The sequence below is a fragment of the Rhipicephalus sanguineus genome, chromosome 1 (assembly GCF_013339695.2).
Source record: "Rhipicephalus sanguineus isolate Rsan-2018 chromosome 1, BIME_Rsan_1.4, whole genome shotgun sequence".
Classification (NCBI taxonomy): domain Eukaryota; kingdom Metazoa; phylum Arthropoda; class Arachnida; order Ixodida; family Ixodidae; genus Rhipicephalus; species Rhipicephalus sanguineus.
In genome coordinates this window covers 134,341,548-134,360,904 of record NC_051176.1, presented here as the reverse complement: position 1 = coordinate 134,360,904, position 19,357 = coordinate 134,341,548, and the positions used below count along the sequence as shown (strand labels likewise).

Below are 19,357 nucleotides of genomic sequence, written 5' to 3'. Positions count from 1 at the left end.
GCAGCAAAAGCACTGCAATATGCCAGGAACCTTCAAGTGCAAACATTTAGTGATGCTCAGATGCACAGCTAAGCAGTGAAGGCACTTCAAGCACTGTGCAATTGCTTCCAACGGCATTTTCCAGTACAACAGTTGCTGCTCCGAGCTTCCCGTGATGCCCTAACATGGCCAAAAGCAGACTTGCAAGATGGATGGATGGATGGATGAATAAACTTTAGTTTGGTCCCTCAGAACGCACAAGACTTGGGATTTGCAAGATCTGTCAGAAAAATGAGGTGCCACGCAGCTGACATCTTTAGTATGAGAATTCGATCATACTATCAGATTTTCACAAGAGCAAACTTTCATCGCTCAAGTACTCTTGAAACTATAATTAACTGCAAAGCTTCTCTCATATACAAGGGGGCAATCGAAAAGTTCCCGTTATGGTGGTTCAGCATGCTAAGCTCACAACCTATGGCAATGCCTACCTAATCACCTTTGAAGTAGGACCCTTGTGAGCAAACATACTTGCCCTATCATTCCTGCCATTGTTGGAAGCAGTGGTAGAAGGCTTCTTTCGGAATCTGTCGGAGCTTAGCCGTCACATTCACTTTAATGTCCTCCATAGCTGCCAAACCTGTCCCCTCAAGGCCCATTTTCAGAGCAGCGAACAGTCAAAAGTCACTTGGAGCGATATCCGGAGAGCATGGTGGTTGATAGACAACTAGAACATTATCCTAGGCGAGGAATTGCTGCATAACAAGCAATGTATGGCTTGGTGCATCACGAGCGAATTTGACGGCTAAACTCTGGCAGATTCTGAAAGAGGCCTTCTACCACTGCTTCCCACAATGGCAGGAGTGATAGAGCAAGTGTGCATGTGCACAAGGGTCCTACATTGAAGGTGATTAGGTAAGCATTGGGCATAGGTTGTAAGATTAGCACGCTCAACCAGCATTCCGAGAACATTTTGACTGAACCACATATTTCTTCCATGCAAGTGAGGGGAATACCAGAATGTGAAGCAACTTTACAAGATAACTGCAAGACCACACGAGCGAGTCATTGAAATTAGGATTGCCAAAGAATGCTTACATAGTCGTTGAAGGTATCCACATTGTCTGCAGCGGTAACGCTAGCGAGCAGCTTGAGTCTATATAGATATTGCCAAACTTAGCCCGAAGTTTGTAATAATAATTATTGGGGTTTTACATCTCAGAAGCATGATATGATTATGAGGGACGCCGTAGTGGAGGGCTCTGGAAATTCGACCACCTGGGATTTCTTAACGTGCACCTAAATCTAAGCACACGGGCCTCTAGCATTTTGCCTCCATCAAAATGTGGCTGCTGCAGCCAAAATACGATCCCTCGACCTTTAGGTAAGCAGTCCTGAAGGTTTGTCACCAGTGAATGAAGCATTAAAGGGAGTGACAACTGGCCAGAGCGCGTGATTAGATCCCAGCAGAAATGAAAAGATCGTGAATTATAGTGACAGATTCAAGCGTCCTTTTCACAATCTGAGTGGGATTTATATTTTTAAATCAGATTATTTTAAAGTCGCAAAAATACGGTATGTTGCGCAGCCTGGCGGAAAAGCCTTGAAGCTGGATTATGAAGTCGTTGCCATTGCTGTACGTAGCCTGATGCTTTGATGCGCACCAGAAGGAGGGCAATAAATTAGAGTATGTATATTATTACCCATCGCCACTCTATTCTGTGTTGCTTATGAGATAAAAGGAGTTGACGCTGACCAGTGGCGGTGCATTCGCAGCAAACCGCAGCGCACAAACACAAACTGCTGCCAAGCTCACTGCCAACTGTTTGTAGCATGTGTTGCGTGTATAACTTCACAGTCATCGAATATCACAAATTTCTGTTCGTAAATCTTTCGCTGTGTTTTCCACATTACCATTCTTTGATTAGACACACTGACCGGTAAGCTTTCCGTTGCACTAAAGAAAATAGGTACCATAAAAATAAGTTGTCAGTCTCTAAAGTTCAGCGCCGCTGTCTGTCATTTCTTTTGTTCGTCCTCATTCCTTCACGCTGTTTATTCGTTCAAGATGGAAGCACACCAACTTGCCCAGTTAAACATTCTGATCTTTAAAGGGGCCCTGCAACACTTTTTCAGCATGGTCAGAAAACGCTGCTGATCGGTAGTCGAGGCTCCCGAGAACACGCGAGCCAAACATTAGAGCGCACCACGCGGCCTGGGATTTACAATAAATTAGCAAAGCCAGCTAAAAAGCACCTCCTATTCTCTCGACAAAAAATGATGCTTACGGCGTCGCAGGCAGGTTCCATGCCATCGGCTGATTTGAACATGGCGTGCTTGGTAGTTACTGCAGCTGCCGCAAAAGGTCGCCACTCGGCCGCGCGTGTGCAACCGCACTGAAAGTACACCACGCATTCGAAGAAAAAAAAAAAAAAAAGAAAATGTGCTCAAGGTCAGGAGGCACGCGTGACGTACCTTCTTCCCCTGTGCCACCCCCCTCCCCCCCCCCCCTCAATGCTTAGCTTCCAGCGCTTTCGTTGCGGCGAGAGAGGAGAGAAAGCAATTACAGCGTGCTACAAATCTTTGTAACTCCGCTCATACTGGATGGATTCTAAAAATTGTTGCGGCGTTCAATTCATGAGGCAATATGTTCCTTTGGTGAAGCAATTCCATGGCTACTTGGAAAAGTGTTGCAGGACCCCTTTAAAGGCCTCTCACAACATGACCCAAGCATAACTGAAGGCACAGTGTGCACTGTCAGCAACCAGAAAGAGCTACACATATCTGGTCTGCTCGCAGGGTGCAAAAATGCTTGCCTTGCTACGATAGTTTGCTTCTGTTTTTGTTGATTTGAAAGTGAAAAAAAAAAAATGAAAACAAACGAGTGATAAAATGAAATAGTAAATAAATTATATAAAAAAAGTGATCTCATCAGCTGATTAGAAAGCAAAGTGAACAGTTATAAGCATTATGCATTATTAACAAGCTTTTCAATACTGAAGTAGGCAGAAGTTAAAAACTGAGAAGGCAAAGATTTTGCTGTACCTTCTTACTATTGATGCAGTCACCATTGTCACTCAAGCTAGACAAGGTCAAAAGATCATCCTCTGATGTGAGCAAATCTTCAAAATTCAAGAGATACTGCTGAAACTCTGAGTTGAGGTTGCAATTGCAGCAACTTTCATCTTGTGCATGAAATTTGGCCACAGGAACTTCCAGGCTTTCCAAACTGAACAGAAAAAAAGGTGAAACAGAAAAAAAACCAAACAAAACTAAACCAAACAAAACTTTATAAGTGCTAATGAAGAATCGATTAGCAATTGACTGCTACAATGCTTTTTGCCAAAAGCTAACTCAGCCTAAAACAAATCAGTCCATTAAACCTGACAGAACATAATGAAAATCAGTCACCAAACATTCAATGTAAATGATTATGTACTACTGCATTTGCTAACTACAAAAAGGCTATAAGTATGAGAAGCCTTTATATCAGTGAGGGACTTCACATCAAGCACAACATTTTATTTGCAAAATAAGCTTGCTTGCAATCAATCACCTATTGAATTAGTACAGATGTTAGTAGATAAGTTTTTGTTGAGCCCTGTAATAACAGTCATCGTTCTTGCAGTTAGTCGTCATACATTTTACCGAGCAGACATTGGCTTGAACCTTTTGGTTCTTGGATCCTGCCTGTATAAAAAAATTTTCTTGTCATATATTTGTAAGAGACAGTGATAACTGCGTGGTTGACTTGCACTGATACCCTCTAATGAACTTATTAACTGCCTTTATCTTGAAAGAGCATCTCTTCAGAAATCTCCTTCAGGCAGACTTTTTGAATAGAATTTTGTGTCAATGGAGTTGGAAGCAGCTACTCAAGTTGTCTTCAATGCTTTCATTTTTCTGTTTTCAGCATGCAAGAAGAATTAAGGTTCTGCTAGGGAGAGTGATGTTCTAGCAGGTACTTCTTTGTGTTGTAATTCTAGCCTTTACTTTGTGTGCTGCTGCTGGTATAAGCCCAGCTTCAATTTTTTTTCATTGATGCAGTCTAATGAAAACCACGCAGTGTTATTACAAAAATCGCACTTCATTTCAGCTAAGTAGACAAGGCAGCACAAGCTGAAGAACCACAACACAAGTATGCATATGTAAGCATCTCTGTTGAATGGAAAATAAAGCCCACTATAGCCTTCTGACCATAAAAACGTATTAGGCACTTTAAAAAATTGCTTTTCACATTTAAAATTAAGTGGATAAGCATCAGTGATGTGCAGGGATCTTTTCTGCAGTGCTGTGTTTCAGTATCCTTTGAGGCTTTTCACAGTACTGCAGTGTTTCAAAGAAAATAGATGGATGCTCATATGTTCAATTGCTGAAGGTCCACATTCAAGCCAACTGCAATACAAACAAGCTGTGATGGTGCATACTGTGGCTTAGCTTTGTTTCTGCAAGTTAGTGTTGCTTTTTCTTTTATTTTGCTTGCTGTTCCAGTTGTTCATCAGTTAAGAGAGATATATCATGGCAAAATGAAGAACCAAAAACCAAACTTTCCTGGCCAACAACTATCGTGCTTTCTTTTACCTAATTTGAGGTATTTAGAGTCGGGAATTTCTATAAAATATGCAGAACGGCAACCAATAAATTCATGGAGCCCTGTTTGATGCAGGTACTCAACAATAATTACCATTTTTGGCGTCTATAATCCAGCGGGTAAAGTCATCTGTAAACTTCGGTTTTAGTTCAACCTTCTGAGCATCCTGTACATACTAACTTCCTCTGAGCCTGGGGATATGCAGACACAACATGAAAAGTGGCTTTTATATAAGTTGTAGGCAAACTTCAAAGGAATGCAATCACCATACTGCACGTAGTGAATAATTGTTTGAAGTCTTCATGCGACCATTACACAATGCCTGACCAGGTTTACTTAATGTGTACCGAAGTGTTAAAGGGCCCCTTGTTAGTTGCAACATTTTCGTACCTCAACAAATGGGTCTTTTCTGCTTACTACTCTGCCATTTTTCTAGCAGATGCAAGAGCAATGGTTTTCCCAATTTTGTTTCTGATAGAGGAAGTGTTTAGTCATGATGCCTAGAGAAACTTGGCCAATGGTTCCAGTCTTGAAAACCCATGAGAATACAGATGAAAGCGGCGGAAAATTTGGCTATTTCAGGGAAAAAGCAGGCAGATTAAAAAAAAAATGAAACTGTAGCCTTCCAGCTGTGAAGACAGGGTAGGGCACTAATGATGGTATTGTCATAAATGCCACTAGGTAAATTTTCACTGTCACCGTGACAATCCATATTAAGTTCAAATGCAGCCTGTGAGCTGTATGCTGCAATACAAAGGAAAATGAGTGAGAGTGAGCTGAAAATGATGGTGGTCTGATGCATGCTGTCTTCACAGGTGGCCAATTATTGAAGTCACATGACCAAATGCATGCTAGAACTGGACAGCACATGTTACCCCCTTATCTTAAGAAGTAACCAGCAGTGGGTGCAATGGCTAAGGGTGAGCCAAATGAATGGTGGCTTAATGTGCACCATCTTGCCACTCTTCTAGTGTTGACGGTAGCATGACCCAAGTTTTGGAAACACAGTGAAGTGAGCAGCAGCACGAAGCACCCCAGTGCTGGTGCTTTTTGTTCTGCCAGCATTGTGACAGCAAGTACTCAAGGTCATTGAGTGGGATTTACCCATGCTTGCCTGCAAAACCATGCCTGTTAATTTATTTATAACCAAACCAAACTTTCACTGTCATTATATAGCCAATAAAACTATGACTCGTACTACATGTAACTATCTAATATTTCGCTATCATTACTGATGCCACAGCAGCAAGTAAAGCACATGGTAAGCATCAAATCCAGTCATGCCTCAAATGCAGAGGCTTTGCGTATGAAGTAATTCAAGCATGAACAGCAAACATGCAGCATACAACACACATAGAAAAAGCACACAAGGATGCAGCAGAACATACCTTGCCCTTTTTAAAGTTTAGCCATGATGACATACTGAGAGGAGAGAGAGAATAAGCAGAAACTGCATGAGACACAAGCAAGAGAGAACCCCCATTTTTTAAAGTGACAAGCAGCCTGTCAGCACCAAGAGAAGGCTGCAAAAGCAACATCACTGCAATGAGACAGCCCACTAAAGAAGAAAAAAAAAATCTGTTAGAGCATTAAAAGGTGAAACAGCAGTGCCAGCATAAATCCAGTCCTCTATACAGCAGTAGCACATCACCATGAATTATGTGGCACATGCAATTGCACAATGACATCACTTTTTTTTTCCTTTGCTGTCATTCTTCCACTAATCCTGACATCCTGAACAGCTTGAAGACTGCTTCAAGGAAAATGCATTTCATTGAAAAAATTTATTGAACCAAATACCAAGATCTTCCAAGGTTCAAAATTTATTGCAATACCATCATAGTCACACATCTCTGGTAGTCATACATAGTCATACATGAACTTCTAAGAAGTACTTGTAAAAGATGTCTTTCTTTTTTCATTATTGAGCAGCTGTCAACAGTGAAAAAAAAAAGCCTAGATTCTTTGCAAGCACAACAAAAAGGTGCTTCACCTTTTTAACATGACCGAATGCAAGTATGTGCACACTTCAATGTGGCTTCCGACATGAAGCATGTGGCTAGTTGCACCATAGAAACTGGAGATAGCAGCCATGGTGCCACACACCACCGATGCCTGCATTCAAACCGTCACAATGTTTGGCCAAGCCGACAAGGGAATAAGAGGGCAGAGAGAGCCAAGGAGACCCTTCCTGTTTCCAGAGGAGCAACAGCAAAGGGAACATCCTTAATCCGTGCAGAACGTGGAAAAGCATAGGCTGAAGAAAGAATGACAAAAGGACTGTTTTGGCAGCATGAGACCAGCTTTCAGAAACACGGTCATTGTGTGAGCTTCAACTACTGTACAGGGGTGATTTGGTTTGCACGAGCAGTTTATGACCCAATGTGACCACTACCTGCAATTTCCATGATGCAACCAAAGTCCACCTTCATGCTCAAAGATGCGCTGCAGATGTCCTGAATTTTTTCTCTCTCTTTCTTCTTTTTTTATTTGAGTGATTCGCCACAAGGCTATATGTGGCAAAAAATTAGCAAAAGGACATCGAATAAATGTGCGCGTCCGCATTTGATGAATTTCATGTAGTAATGAATTAGCAAAACGGTTATCTAGTGATTAGTTGCAAAGGAGGTGACATAATCATTTAGAAGAATCGACAGCTGGTCTACTTAGTAATGGCTCTTGAACATCTTGAAACACAGTGTAAAAACAACACGGACATGATAATAATGTGCTACGGTATGCCCTTTTTCTTCTCGTGCCCAGGTCTTTTTGGACTGATCTATATGTTGTGCTTTTAAAAACATGAATTTATGGATATATTTAGTACATCAACAGCTTAATTTTAAGATTGGAAGATATGACATCCATTTCAGTATTCTTCTAAAGAAGTAAAGAACAACAACCGTCCACATGAGAAATCTAGAATAGAGTAAACTATGAAATTCAATGCTGAAATTTCCAGCGACATATGAACATTCATCCTGATTGAATGACGGCACCTGCCACCTGTCTTCCTATTCTCCAGCAGCCTCTGCATGTGACCTTTTCACTTTTCCTACAGCTTCAGCTAAATACTTGTGTAAAAAATTGGATGATGACGGCCACAATATAGAAAAGTGGTGAATTCATTGCGACACAGAATGAACCGACCTAAACTGACAGAACAGTATGTGCAATGCAGACCATCAGTCACTGTTTAAAATGAAAGATGGTGGTGGTAGTGTTGGCTGCAGGCAAAGCTTGAGAGGAAACCCCTGCAAAGCTCGAGAGGAATTGCTCTGCCCAACAACCCCTTCACAATGGAGTAACTAAATGCAGAAGGATGACTACACTCATATCTTAAAAGGCCATGCAACACTTTTCCAGGTAATCATCGAATGGCTTAATTAAAAGAGCCTATTGCTTCATGAATAGACTGCTGCAAAAAATTTTAGAATCTGTCAAGCACAAGCGGAGTTACAGGGATTCGTCACGCGCTTCCTCTCTCCTTTCATACCAGCGAGCGTGCTGAAAGCTACGCAGGGGGGGGGGGGGGGATAACAAGGGGGCAAGAAGACGTATCCATTCGTCAGCACGAATGCACCTTAAGCGCTTTCTTTTCTTAAAATGCGCAGCTTATTTTCTGTGTGGTAGCACACACGCGCACGGGCATGTGCGGTCACGGTAACTATGCAGCTCACGAAGCTCAAATCAGCCAATGGCTGTGGCATCATTTGTCATCATCATAAAATGGCACCATTTGTCCGAAAAGAGGGAACAATTTCTAGCTGACTTTGAGAATTAATTGTAAATTCCAGGCCATGTGCTGCATTATGATGTTTGGCTCGCGTGTTCTCCGTAGCCTAGACTACCGATCGGCAGCGTTCTCTGACCGTGCTGAAAGAGTATTGCAGGGCCCCTTTAAAGACACAAGCAAGCAAAGCAAGCAGTGAGAAAGTGAACAAAACAGAGTACAGTCTATTAAAACCGTTCTCCATAGACACCACCCTGCCACTGCTTACCCAATACAATAGCCAGGGACACATCACAAATGTTATGTTTACCTCTATTGCTGTACACGGTAACCTCCCACAATTAACCAATCCATTGCTTTAGATGGACACGATTTTGATAATACAAATTAATACAACTACTTTCAAATGCCTCCTAAAGGATTCTTCCTGCTTGGTTCCTACCTTTGAATCACATTTGGATCTGGGGCCTCACATCTGACCAATAATTAACCCATATATGCCCAGTGTCCTACATATAGGACGCTTCTTTGATGCACTCTAACATCGCTATTTCTTTAGCAGATGACTAGCGCCACCTACAGCACATCAAGCAGGCCTCATTCTCAACGTGTGCAAGCCTAGACATTGCTTGCTTTTCATGCTGCCACGTACCGACCGCTTTCTCCAGGCAAACGAGTGCTTTGCGTGAAAGACATCATGGAGAGGAAGAAGTGCACGTGAAATACCGACCGCTTTCTCCGGGCAAACGCGTGCTTTGTATGAAAGAAGTTTGTATGAAAGAAATGTTTCAAGGCATACCACACCAGCATTTTGCAAATCAGTTCTGCGGAATCCCACAAGGTGGCAGAAGGGTTAAGAAAGGAAAAATAGACAATCACCTGTTCGTAGCACGAAGCCACAAGGAAATCCACACGGATTTCTCGGAGATAAAGCCTCTTAGTCGACGAAAAATTGGTAGAGCGACCGCCCCGGAAAGGCGATGGTCCCGGGTTCGGATCCCCGGACCAGGACGAATTTTTCGGCGACTAAGAGGCTTTATTTCTGAGAAATCCGTACAGATTTCCTTGTGGCTTCGTGCTATGAACAGGTGGTTGTCTATTTTACCTTTCTTACTACACCCGCACATAGCACCCCTAATGCCAAGTGTCCTATATGTATAGGACGGCTTGAAAAACAGTTTACCTGGCAGTAAATAAAGAACTTGTGCTTTCTTTTGAGGGTAGAAGTACACTTTTTGTGAAAAAACAATATTTCTTTTGTCATTTTTTCTGAGTTTGGGCATATATGGGTTAAACTGGCTTATTCGCATCGAGTTGATGCACGTATGAACATGTAGGCATACATATGATGTATGAAAATTCCTGTAAATGCTTCACTTAGTCCTTGAAGCTTTCAGCAACATAAGATGAACTGAATTTTCTTTTTTTTTAAATTGAATACTTTTTAATTATGCCCGAGGACATTTGATACATTATTAAGGACAATGTTCAATTGGGCTTTCCTTCATGAATTGACAATGTAAGGCATGGCAGTAGGAGTTCAACCAATAAAGCAATACTACAATAAGTTAAGCATTTCAGAATCATGAACACAGGGGGAGACAGATGAAACATGACCGGCTAAGTTTTGTATCGCTTGCTCCTCAAAAAAAAAAAAGACACTTGTTTATGATCATACTCACACTGCCATTTTTTAATGAGCTATTTAAGCCACTGCTTGGACCTGTCACTATCCATCCCTCCAGGTTAAAAAAAACGCCAGGCCTGCGATTTAACCGCAGCACAGTCACAGCGAAAGCTGGAAGAGCGGCGTTTGGGGCTACAATACAAGTACACTAGAAAGCTCTCTTGGGGCTACAATACACGTACACTAGACAGGTACCCACTACGCCATAAATCTCAATTTTTGTGAAGTTGGGAAGCACCTACTAGGCTATTATTCGTCATTCTGCGGAGAAGCGAGGCACCAGCTACACGTCTGTAAGGCATTATGTGCACTTTGTTGACGTGACGACTGATGACGAAGAATTTATGGCTCAGCCCTTTGTAATGGGTTGGAAGCTTTAAACGGCCCACCAGTTATGTAATTTGCATTGGGTGACGCCCACTCGTTATTTCCCTCTCCCGTCATGCTGTATAACATACGTTGACGTGGGAGAGAGACGGTGGGGGGGGGGGGGGGGGGCGAAGAACTTTACTGAGACCCCGAGGAAATGGATCATGCGCTCATGGGCTTCCTTGGCAACCAATCCAAGTGCACTTGCGAGGAACCCACTACGCTATAAAGCATTGTAATTTTACTGAGACCCCGAGGAAATGGATCTGCGCTTATAGGCTTCCTTGGCAACCAATACAAGTGCACTTGCGAGGAACCCACTACGCTCTAAATCATTCTAATTTTTTAGAAGTAGGGCAGCAGGCACTGTGCCATTTTTCGTCATTTTACGGAGATCCGTGGTACCTGCTAAACGCATGTAAGGCATTATGCGCACTTTGTTGATGCTGTGCCTGATGACGATGAAGAATTATGGCAGAGGTCTTTGTAATGGGTTGGAAGCATTTCACAACCTACTCGTTGCGCAATTCGCATTGTGTGACGCCTGGTTACAGAATTCGCGTTGTGCGACGCTTGGTGCTTATTTTACTCTTCTACCACGCTATATTGCATATGCTAATGTGGTTCCTTCCCGACACGAAGCCTGTATAGGACCTTTTTGCAAAGCAGTTTCAAGCACCGGCATGGCTCAGAGGTTGAATACTGGGCTCCCACGCAGAGCGCCCAGGTTCGAACCTCATTCCATCCTGGAATTTTTTTCTTATTTCGTTTTTTTTTTCTTATTTCGATCGATACTGGTAACGGACACCGGCGGCGGCGGCGGACAACTACGGCGCCAAAAACGGCCGGTGAAATGATCTCATAACAGCTTTCGCTGTAAAAAAAATGTAGGGGGAAGGGCACTCTAGCTTTGACTCAGGGGTGCTTAGACTTCAAAAAGCATGGTTCTTATAATATTAGCACTGCATTGCATTACCTCACAACACCATGAAAAAATTCCGCATTTTCTAGGGGTCAATAAAAAAAAAAAGGTGTTTATTCAATGCAACAAACAAAGTTCGACCACAGTGCTCAGTCAGATTTATAGTTTAATAACACAAGTCAATCACAGGCTATCTGAGATCCTACTATGAACTCCCGATTAATTTTGGCCCGCTGGAATTCTTTCATGCATGTACAGTGGGCATGGAAAGAAACACGAACATGCAGCATCTACATTCTTTGCTGTTTTGCATTTATTTTCCAGCGGCTGTAGCCTGGATGGTGATAAAAAGCCACTAGAGTCATCCATAATACAATCAAGAGCCATCTAGCATCTTTTCATTGCCACCTAGATTAGAGCGTGATGAAAACAGTGTGCTGTGCTGTTCGTATTCCTTTCCATCCCCCCTGTACAGTCATGAGCACTGTGAGGGAGAACACAGAATTTGTGTTTATCCAATGAATACTTGTAATAAACCGATATGAATGTGACATACTGAATTGCAAGAGGTATCTTTCCGCTTGAGCATTTACTGATATGAACACTTCTATTTATTTATTTATTTCATAATACCAATAAAAGCCCCTGGAGGGTATTACAAAGGGGAACCCAGTTCTAGGGGAACCCGCTATGACCTTTACAAGGTAATTTCAGCATTCCCTCTCATATTGCTCACAAGTTGACATCCAAAGCACAGTGGTACACGTTTTTGCATTCCACCGCAGTTAGAATGCAGCATCACGTTCAGGAAATGAACCCATGCCATAGCCAATGAGCCACAATGGCAGTTAAAGAGACCGACAACCAATTTTTATGGTGCTTATTTTCTTTAGCGCAACAAAAAGCTTAACAGTGAGTGGGTCTAATCATAGAATGATAACATGTAAAATGCCGTGAAACATTTGTAATCAGAATTTTTCTATCTGCGACGAATATGATGTCATATACACAAGTGACAACACATGCTGGAAACACTGAGCGCGAGAGCGGTTTGTGTTTGAGCACGGCGGTTTGCTGCGCATGTGTGCACTCTGCACGCTGCGCCGCGGCACAACAGGTTCCACTGGCTACCGCGAAGGCAGCGCTGCTTCTCACCATGCTACTCCTTTTACCTCGTAAGCAGCACAAAATAGAGCAGGGATAGATAATAACATACCTACTCTAATTTTCAGGACTAATTATGGTGCGCATGATGCCATCACACTACTTGACTACGTACAGCAAAGTGATCGACTCCATAATCTAGCTCCGAGGCTCTTCCGCTAGGCTGCGCGACATACCGGTTTCTTGTTACTTTTAAACACAATTTAAAATATAAATCCTACTCACAACACGAAAAGGATGCTGGAATCTGTCACTATATTTCACGGTATTTTCATTTCTACCGGGATCTAATCACGCGCTGGCCAGTTGTCGGTCCCTTTAATGCGGAGTCTGCCTTAAAGGGACACTAAAGGCAAATAATTTATGTCAGAGTAAAAGGTCAATGTGTGAGAATGTCTAAAACGTCAATAGTATCAACAGCAGTGCTCTAGTAATCGAGAAATTAAGGTAAATGTAGGACACAATGTGCGCCACAAGTGGGACATTTTGTAAATGATCCTGATGACGTTAAGAGTCCCGAGTACAATTAAACACTAGTAATCAAACTAGCTGCGATAAAAGAAGAACCTTCAGCGGATCACAAGATGTAATAAAATGCTGCTCGTTCGTTTCTGTTTGATTCATGGAAAAAAGAACCTCTTGGTGTTACCATGGGGAACGGCGAGAGTGGTTCAAAAGTTCCGTTTTCGCCGAGCTGCGCGTCTCAGTGGTAGTTTCGGTATCGCATACTGCTGCCTATGCTTGGCTCTTGCTGTTTTCTCACTGTTGATATTCTACTGCTGCTACTGGCCAAGCTAAGCTCCGCTACAGAGAACTATACAGTTTCAGAGTGGCCCGTGGCTGTGTCTTGATAAGGTTGATGGCAGCTGATGCGCAAGAAACCATAGCGTCGGCGGCCGGGCAGTAAAGGCGGGCAACGTTGGGCACGGCAACTGATTCGTCAGAAAGCCCGTTCAGGCGGGTGATTTCAAGTGCGCTAACACCATGCGGACCACTAAAACGTGATTTTCTTTCAAAATAAGCATTTCCTTGGCATGAAACAAGCACTATGAGATTTATGGAACGCTGTTTCAACAATCAACGTTGACTTAATATTTGCCTTTAGTGTCCCTTTAAGCATGGGAATCAATATAACATTTGCCATGATGATTAATAGCTTGTACTGAGCAGTAAATGGCCACGCCAATGTGTTCATAGGTTTCAGTTTACATAAGAAAAGGTTTGAGCAGAATATCAAGTAACTTCTGTCGTGCTTCGCAGATATCACATTTGGCTGCAAAGTACGAAGATGCGAGTTCAATTCCTGACAATGGCAATTGCACTTTGACAGGGGCAAAACACAAACAACCTCGTCCGCAGATTTAGGTGCACATCGAAAAACCCAAGGAGGTAAAAATAGACCTAAGTCTTCCACTACAGCATGCCTCACAATTATATTACAGCTTTGGAACTCAAACCCTAGAATTCATTTTAGAACATCAAGCAGAAAAACAGGTATTAGGTGGTTTGTACACTTATTTCAATACTTTTTGTGTACCTCATTGCACCAATTACTACTACTACTCAAAATAATGGGCATGATGTGCTACTAGGTGGCACTGAGGAAACTCCTATCAACGGTATATGCCATGCTATGCTCACCGATTTTGGGTAGTACAAAACATGAGCTCCTGCTAACAAATGTAAGGCACAGCAGCATGAAGTGATGCTGAATACGCTGTGCACAAGAAGTGCTAGGCACCGTTTCACTGAGCTGCCATTTTCAAGTCACACAATATCAAGCTGCAACAAGAAGCTGAATCAATATACTATACGATTCACTTAAAGTGCATTAATCCAGAACAGAGGCCTGTGGACAATCATGCAATGAACTAATAAAGGAAGGGTAGCTAACGTGTTAGAACTGTGAATGATTATGACAAGTCTGAGTTCTTCTGGTGCGAGTCACTTCACAGTGCCAATGCATTACCACTACGACAGAGTATGGCTAGTCTGAATGCGTCAAGTGAAAGTCGATGCTTACTACCGTTGAACTGCAGGACATAAACATGCTCATGCAGCAAATGCACATTACCCAGGGGCACAATCTTGTACGCGTTCTGTGATAAATGGGAACGCAACTTGCCGAGAGAATGAGAGGGAGCAAACAGCTAATAGGCAAAGGGGAAGCATCCCGAAAGAATACATCACGTTTTGATCGTCTGTTGGGGGACCGTATAATGTATTCAGAAATCATTTGAACACATTAAGAAACATAGAATTATTATAACTTAATATTAATATTTTGAGCATTGTTTTTCAAAGCTTGAAATTGAAGACTGCGATGATTTTAACAATTTATTTGTGTTAATGTCTTGATTGGGTGCTAGGTGGTGTCGCAGTTTCATGAGACGTTTGGTGTGGCGCTGGTGGCCACTTTCACAAACTGTCAGTGCGGGATTGGATTAAGCCAGACACAAAGCAGGCTAATTTGTTTCTCTGGCCCGAGTGCTTATGTTTCGATCGAACTGAAGCCCATCTGGAATCTGTTGCATATCAGTTCTATCATACAGAACGGTGTCTCCGTCTGTTCTGTGCCTAGCAGAGGACAAAATTATTGATAGCACTGCCTTTTCCGGTTGTTGTTCTCACATCTGACTGTCAGACGAGCCTCGACCGATCCTGTGTGGCACAATAAAATGTTCTATTCCAGAATGTGTACAAGATCACGACCCAGCTGGGGCCATTGAACAATATGCGATTGTGTTCCTGGCCTTTGCATTTATGCACAGAAATATTGCTCATAAAGAATGCTGTGGCCCCAATCGTTTGACATGCTGGTCATTTATTTCTTTGCTAGCACCGTATCATGGCATGATTGATCTTTAACCCCTTGTGCGTCAGCGGGACACATACGTCCCACTTTTCCATCTGCAGAAAAAATTTTCTCCCACATTACCCGTTGCAATTCGCACAACGCTGTCACTCATATATTACCTAAGTCTTCGTAATCTCGAGCAAAATTTTTTTACCATGCTTTCGAAGGGTAGAAGTAGTGTTACAATGATGATCATTTTTACGATAGCTTCTGAATTTTCCTCCTTCTTCAGATAGAAAGAATCTACCAATCAAAATGCTGGATAATTTTCTCTTTTTCCGGCTTTTCAGACAGGCTATTTTAGCTCGCAGTCATTATGTGTTTTTGTAAATTTGCGCAATAAGTTGACCAATAAATGCATAGAAACAGAATCCCCTGCGAAATTGCAACGTTCATCACTCAGCGTAATTTTGGATAATGGTGCGTGGAAATATTTTTCTTGATATCATATACCTCTTGAAAAGTGGGCACATATTCAGGGACAACCTTTGTACTTGACAATTTTGACACCCAAAGAAAAGACAGGCAAATGAACAAAAAAAAAAGGTTGGAGCATGCGGTGAAGTGAGCTTTACAGGAACAGACCACAGCGCTATGAAGGCTCATAAAAGGCGCAGGTGCAACTGGTGTTCTACTGCTGCCAGTGAGGTGCGGACAAGGTTCCTCTGCCCAAGTTGAGAAGTGCAACTCTGTGCCCCTTGCTTTGGCCGTTTCATCCCAAATATCTGTTGATGTAATTTCAAGACGGTGCCTTCATGAGTCAGTGGGACAATGTTTTCCCACTTTTTGAAACCACTCTCATGAGTCAGTGGGACATATGTGTCCCACTTTTTTTCAATAAAGTACTGGCTTGATTTTGATGAAACTTGTTTTATACTATTGTAGTTTATATCAATATACCACAGCCGGCTTTTATATCATCGTGCCAAAAGATAGCCAGACCTACAAAGGGTTAAATGCACATCTAATGACGTTTCTCTCTGTTTGGTACAGAGCAGAATTTTTTGCTCAGCGGCAGCAAATCCTTTTTTCACTGGTTGATCTGGAGTGGGTTTGTACGTTCCAATGGTCATTTCAGAACAACTCACTCCCCATCACTCTCACTTACTCTGCTGCCAAATCACAAATTCGGGCAAAAATAGGACGAACAGTTTACGTCATTTCCGTCATTTTGTGTGCAACCTTGGTAGCCCTTTTCAAGTTGCAACCAAGGCTGCCATAGAAATGTACGAAGCAAAAGCAGGAATAGTTTCCAGAACCAGTTTAAGTGACGTGTGCATAAATAACTTTCGATATGTTCTCACACAGCGCATTCCTGTATTCCATTCGCAGGTTTGGCTTGGGTGCTCATTCCCGGATTTTGGTGGCCACTCCAGGTCTCCCAATAAGAAACACCATAGGTTTATATACTACATCCCCATGACTTAATGCTGTAATTGGCTGTTTGTACCATGACAGTCAAATTTGTTTGGCTTGTCCTCTTTGCAAAGCACTTTACAACAGTTCACGCCACTGCATGGGCCTACATAAAAGATATCCCTATGTCATGTATATGGCAGCTACTAAATAATAAAAAAAAACACCCTACCCAGACTGTCATGTGAATGCAACTGTACATATACTTCAAACTTTATGCATGGCTAAGCAAACATTGCTGCACACTCTTGATAAGATGAGGCACAATATATGAGCATCTAAATAAACTAATACGTGTAGCCTGAACATATCAACAAAGCAACAGAGATCGACTGTACATCCAGATGACAGTGTAAATAATAACCTTTGGTGTTTCATTTGCCAGAACCATGATAAGATTATGAGACATGCCTCAGTGGAGAGCTCCGAATAATTAAACCCAGGTTGTTTTAACATGCACTGACGTTACATAGTACACGGGAGTCTAGCATTTCGCCTCCATCAAAATGCGACCACCACCAGTCTGGACTGAACCTGCGGCTTTCACGTTAGCAGCCAAGCACAGTAACCACTGAGCCACTGCAGCAGACTTATGACAGCGTAACTTGGTGTGGAGAGCTGCAACCTGCACAACACTCCAAACTTCGGTATGCACCACCAGGTATGGTATTGTGCAAAAGTCCGCTAAGCCCACACTGACAGTGTAGGGCTCTATAGCAGTGAATCGTCAGCTCTCGAGCACTATCCAGTCAGCATACTGTGAAATGTGAAGCCCACTTAGTCAACTCTTACAGAATATGCCTCCTGGTTGCAGCATTGTGCATTTGAAAACTTCGGCACATCAGGTCCATATAAATCTGAGTGACTTAACAGACAGTTTCATTGAGCTAGTTGGTATTGATCTATAATTGTTGGTAGTGCTGCGAATTTCCAACAAAACATAAAAACAAGGAATGACAAGCCCACTGACGCTAATGGCTTGTTGTTCTTTGTTTGAGTCTTTGTCGAAAATTTGTGCTACCTACAATAATAGGTGGCGTAGCAGAGATTCCTATTGGCAGGAAAAAGCAGGCGTACAAAACACCAACACAAGACATTGTGTCTGTGCTCTGCTTTTTGCTATTCTTGTGTCAACGTTTTGTACGCCTGCCTTTTCTGTACCATGAGCTACTTCACCTTACTGTGTGGTCCACACCAATTGTGGGCCAAGCAAAATAATTAGTTTTGAGGTCATAGCAAATGTACCAACAGAAAAAAAAAGGAGAAAGATAAAATGTCGTAAATAGGTGCTTCTAGTGTTAAAGCACCCCCCCAGCAAAGTACAAGTGTCAAAAAGAATTCTGATACTTCAAATGGATGCATAGCAGAAATTTTGAGAAGCAACCTGCCGACACATACTAACCTGGTTCGGCTGGTTGAAATCGTCCACTGCTTCACTGACAATCTTTTTTTATCTTAGAATGTGGAACTTGTTTGTATATATGTTGCTGCTTAAGAGGAGGGGTTGGTGATGAAGATGCATTGATGACAACGGGACTTTGTTGCGACATATCTAGTGACCATGCTGGTAAGAAGGGTTATGATAAGAAGTGTAATCACTGAAGGAAGAGCCTATGTGCTTACCTTTTGGGCTCGCTAGTCGACTGCTGGAATAGGAATGTGATTACAAACGTAAGATACATTTTTCCGCAATTAATTATGCGTTTATAGAGATAAATGGAGGTGCATATTGTTATGAGTAGCTTACCTCATCAATAAGTGTTTCAAACTGCAAAATGAAGAAAAAAAAAATATATATATATATATATAGATATATACACACACATATATATATACACCACATTCTATGATATGACACTACCGACTTGGCGATTGTAAAATTGGCTAAAGCACTGAACTTCATGAGGTACTAACACATATTTACTTCAACATGGGCTTTTAATTACAACAAAAAAGTTCACGATTGGAAAAAGTTACTTACTTCGATGAGGCTCGACGTATCGAAATAACCGGCCGGTTTGACATGCCTGGCAATATAAAATACGGTAGTTACCGAAACCGCAATGAAGAAAGTCAGGAAAGTTCGTTACAACTGTAAAGTTAAGGCAGAGTCAGCTACTGTCACGCCTACCGAAGATGGTGTTAGCATATGCATATAGAGATAACTGCTCTATATGCTAGCAGCGTGCAAAGGAAACTATGCGCTCATATGGACGAAGCAGCCGTCAACCATTACCAAAGAAAAACTGTAGGACTGATATTACTAATGTAGCAGGGATAAACACTGCAGACTCATGCGATACTTGCAAGCATTTCAAGAAATCGCACGCAAATCATGTTCGCTTACCTAGCTCGCTTGTTTTGCTCTCTACAGCAATAGCTGAAACAAGAGCCCATTCCTTTCAAATTGTAAGCGATCATCTAACTCCCCTTTTTCCAAATGCCACCATAACTCTTGAGTGTATGTAATGGTGAGCATAAAATCGCACGTAGTAAGAGCCACAACATTATGCTTAAAGGTAGAGACAAATAGCGAACTCTGCACCCCAGCTCGGCGGCTTTCCCGCAAACACAAATGGAGTATCGGAAGCTTCCTGTATATGACCACTTCGAGCGCTGCCGTCGCCTATCCCACCATT

General features: G+C 42.2%; 1 protein-coding gene across 4 annotated transcripts in view; it reads right to left on the bottom strand.

Annotated features, from left to right (window-relative positions):
- LOC119398588 (uncharacterized) overlaps window positions 1–19,308 on the bottom strand; it is a 44,176-nt gene extending 24,868 nt beyond the window's left edge. For 3 of the 4 annotated variants that reach the window (XM_037665425.1, XM_049416573.1, XM_037665439.1), the window contains exons 1-5: window positions 19,066–19,308; window positions 18,700–18,745; window positions 18,466–18,486; window positions 18,342–18,364; window positions 3,025–3,208 (exon numbers count right to left, since the gene is read on the bottom strand). In XM_037665425.1, the coding sequence (XP_037521353.1) occupies window positions 3,025–3,208; window positions 18,342–18,364; window positions 18,466–18,486; window positions 18,700–18,745; window positions 19,066–19,139 (348 nt within the window). In that variant the 5' untranslated portion in view covers window positions 19,140–19,308. The remainder of the gene's footprint in view (window positions 1–3,024; window positions 3,209–18,341; window positions 18,365–18,465; window positions 18,487–18,699; window positions 18,746–19,065) is intronic. The other variant, XM_037665433.1, reaches the window with a different exon arrangement.
- Window positions 19,309–19,357: the final 49 nt, after the last annotated feature.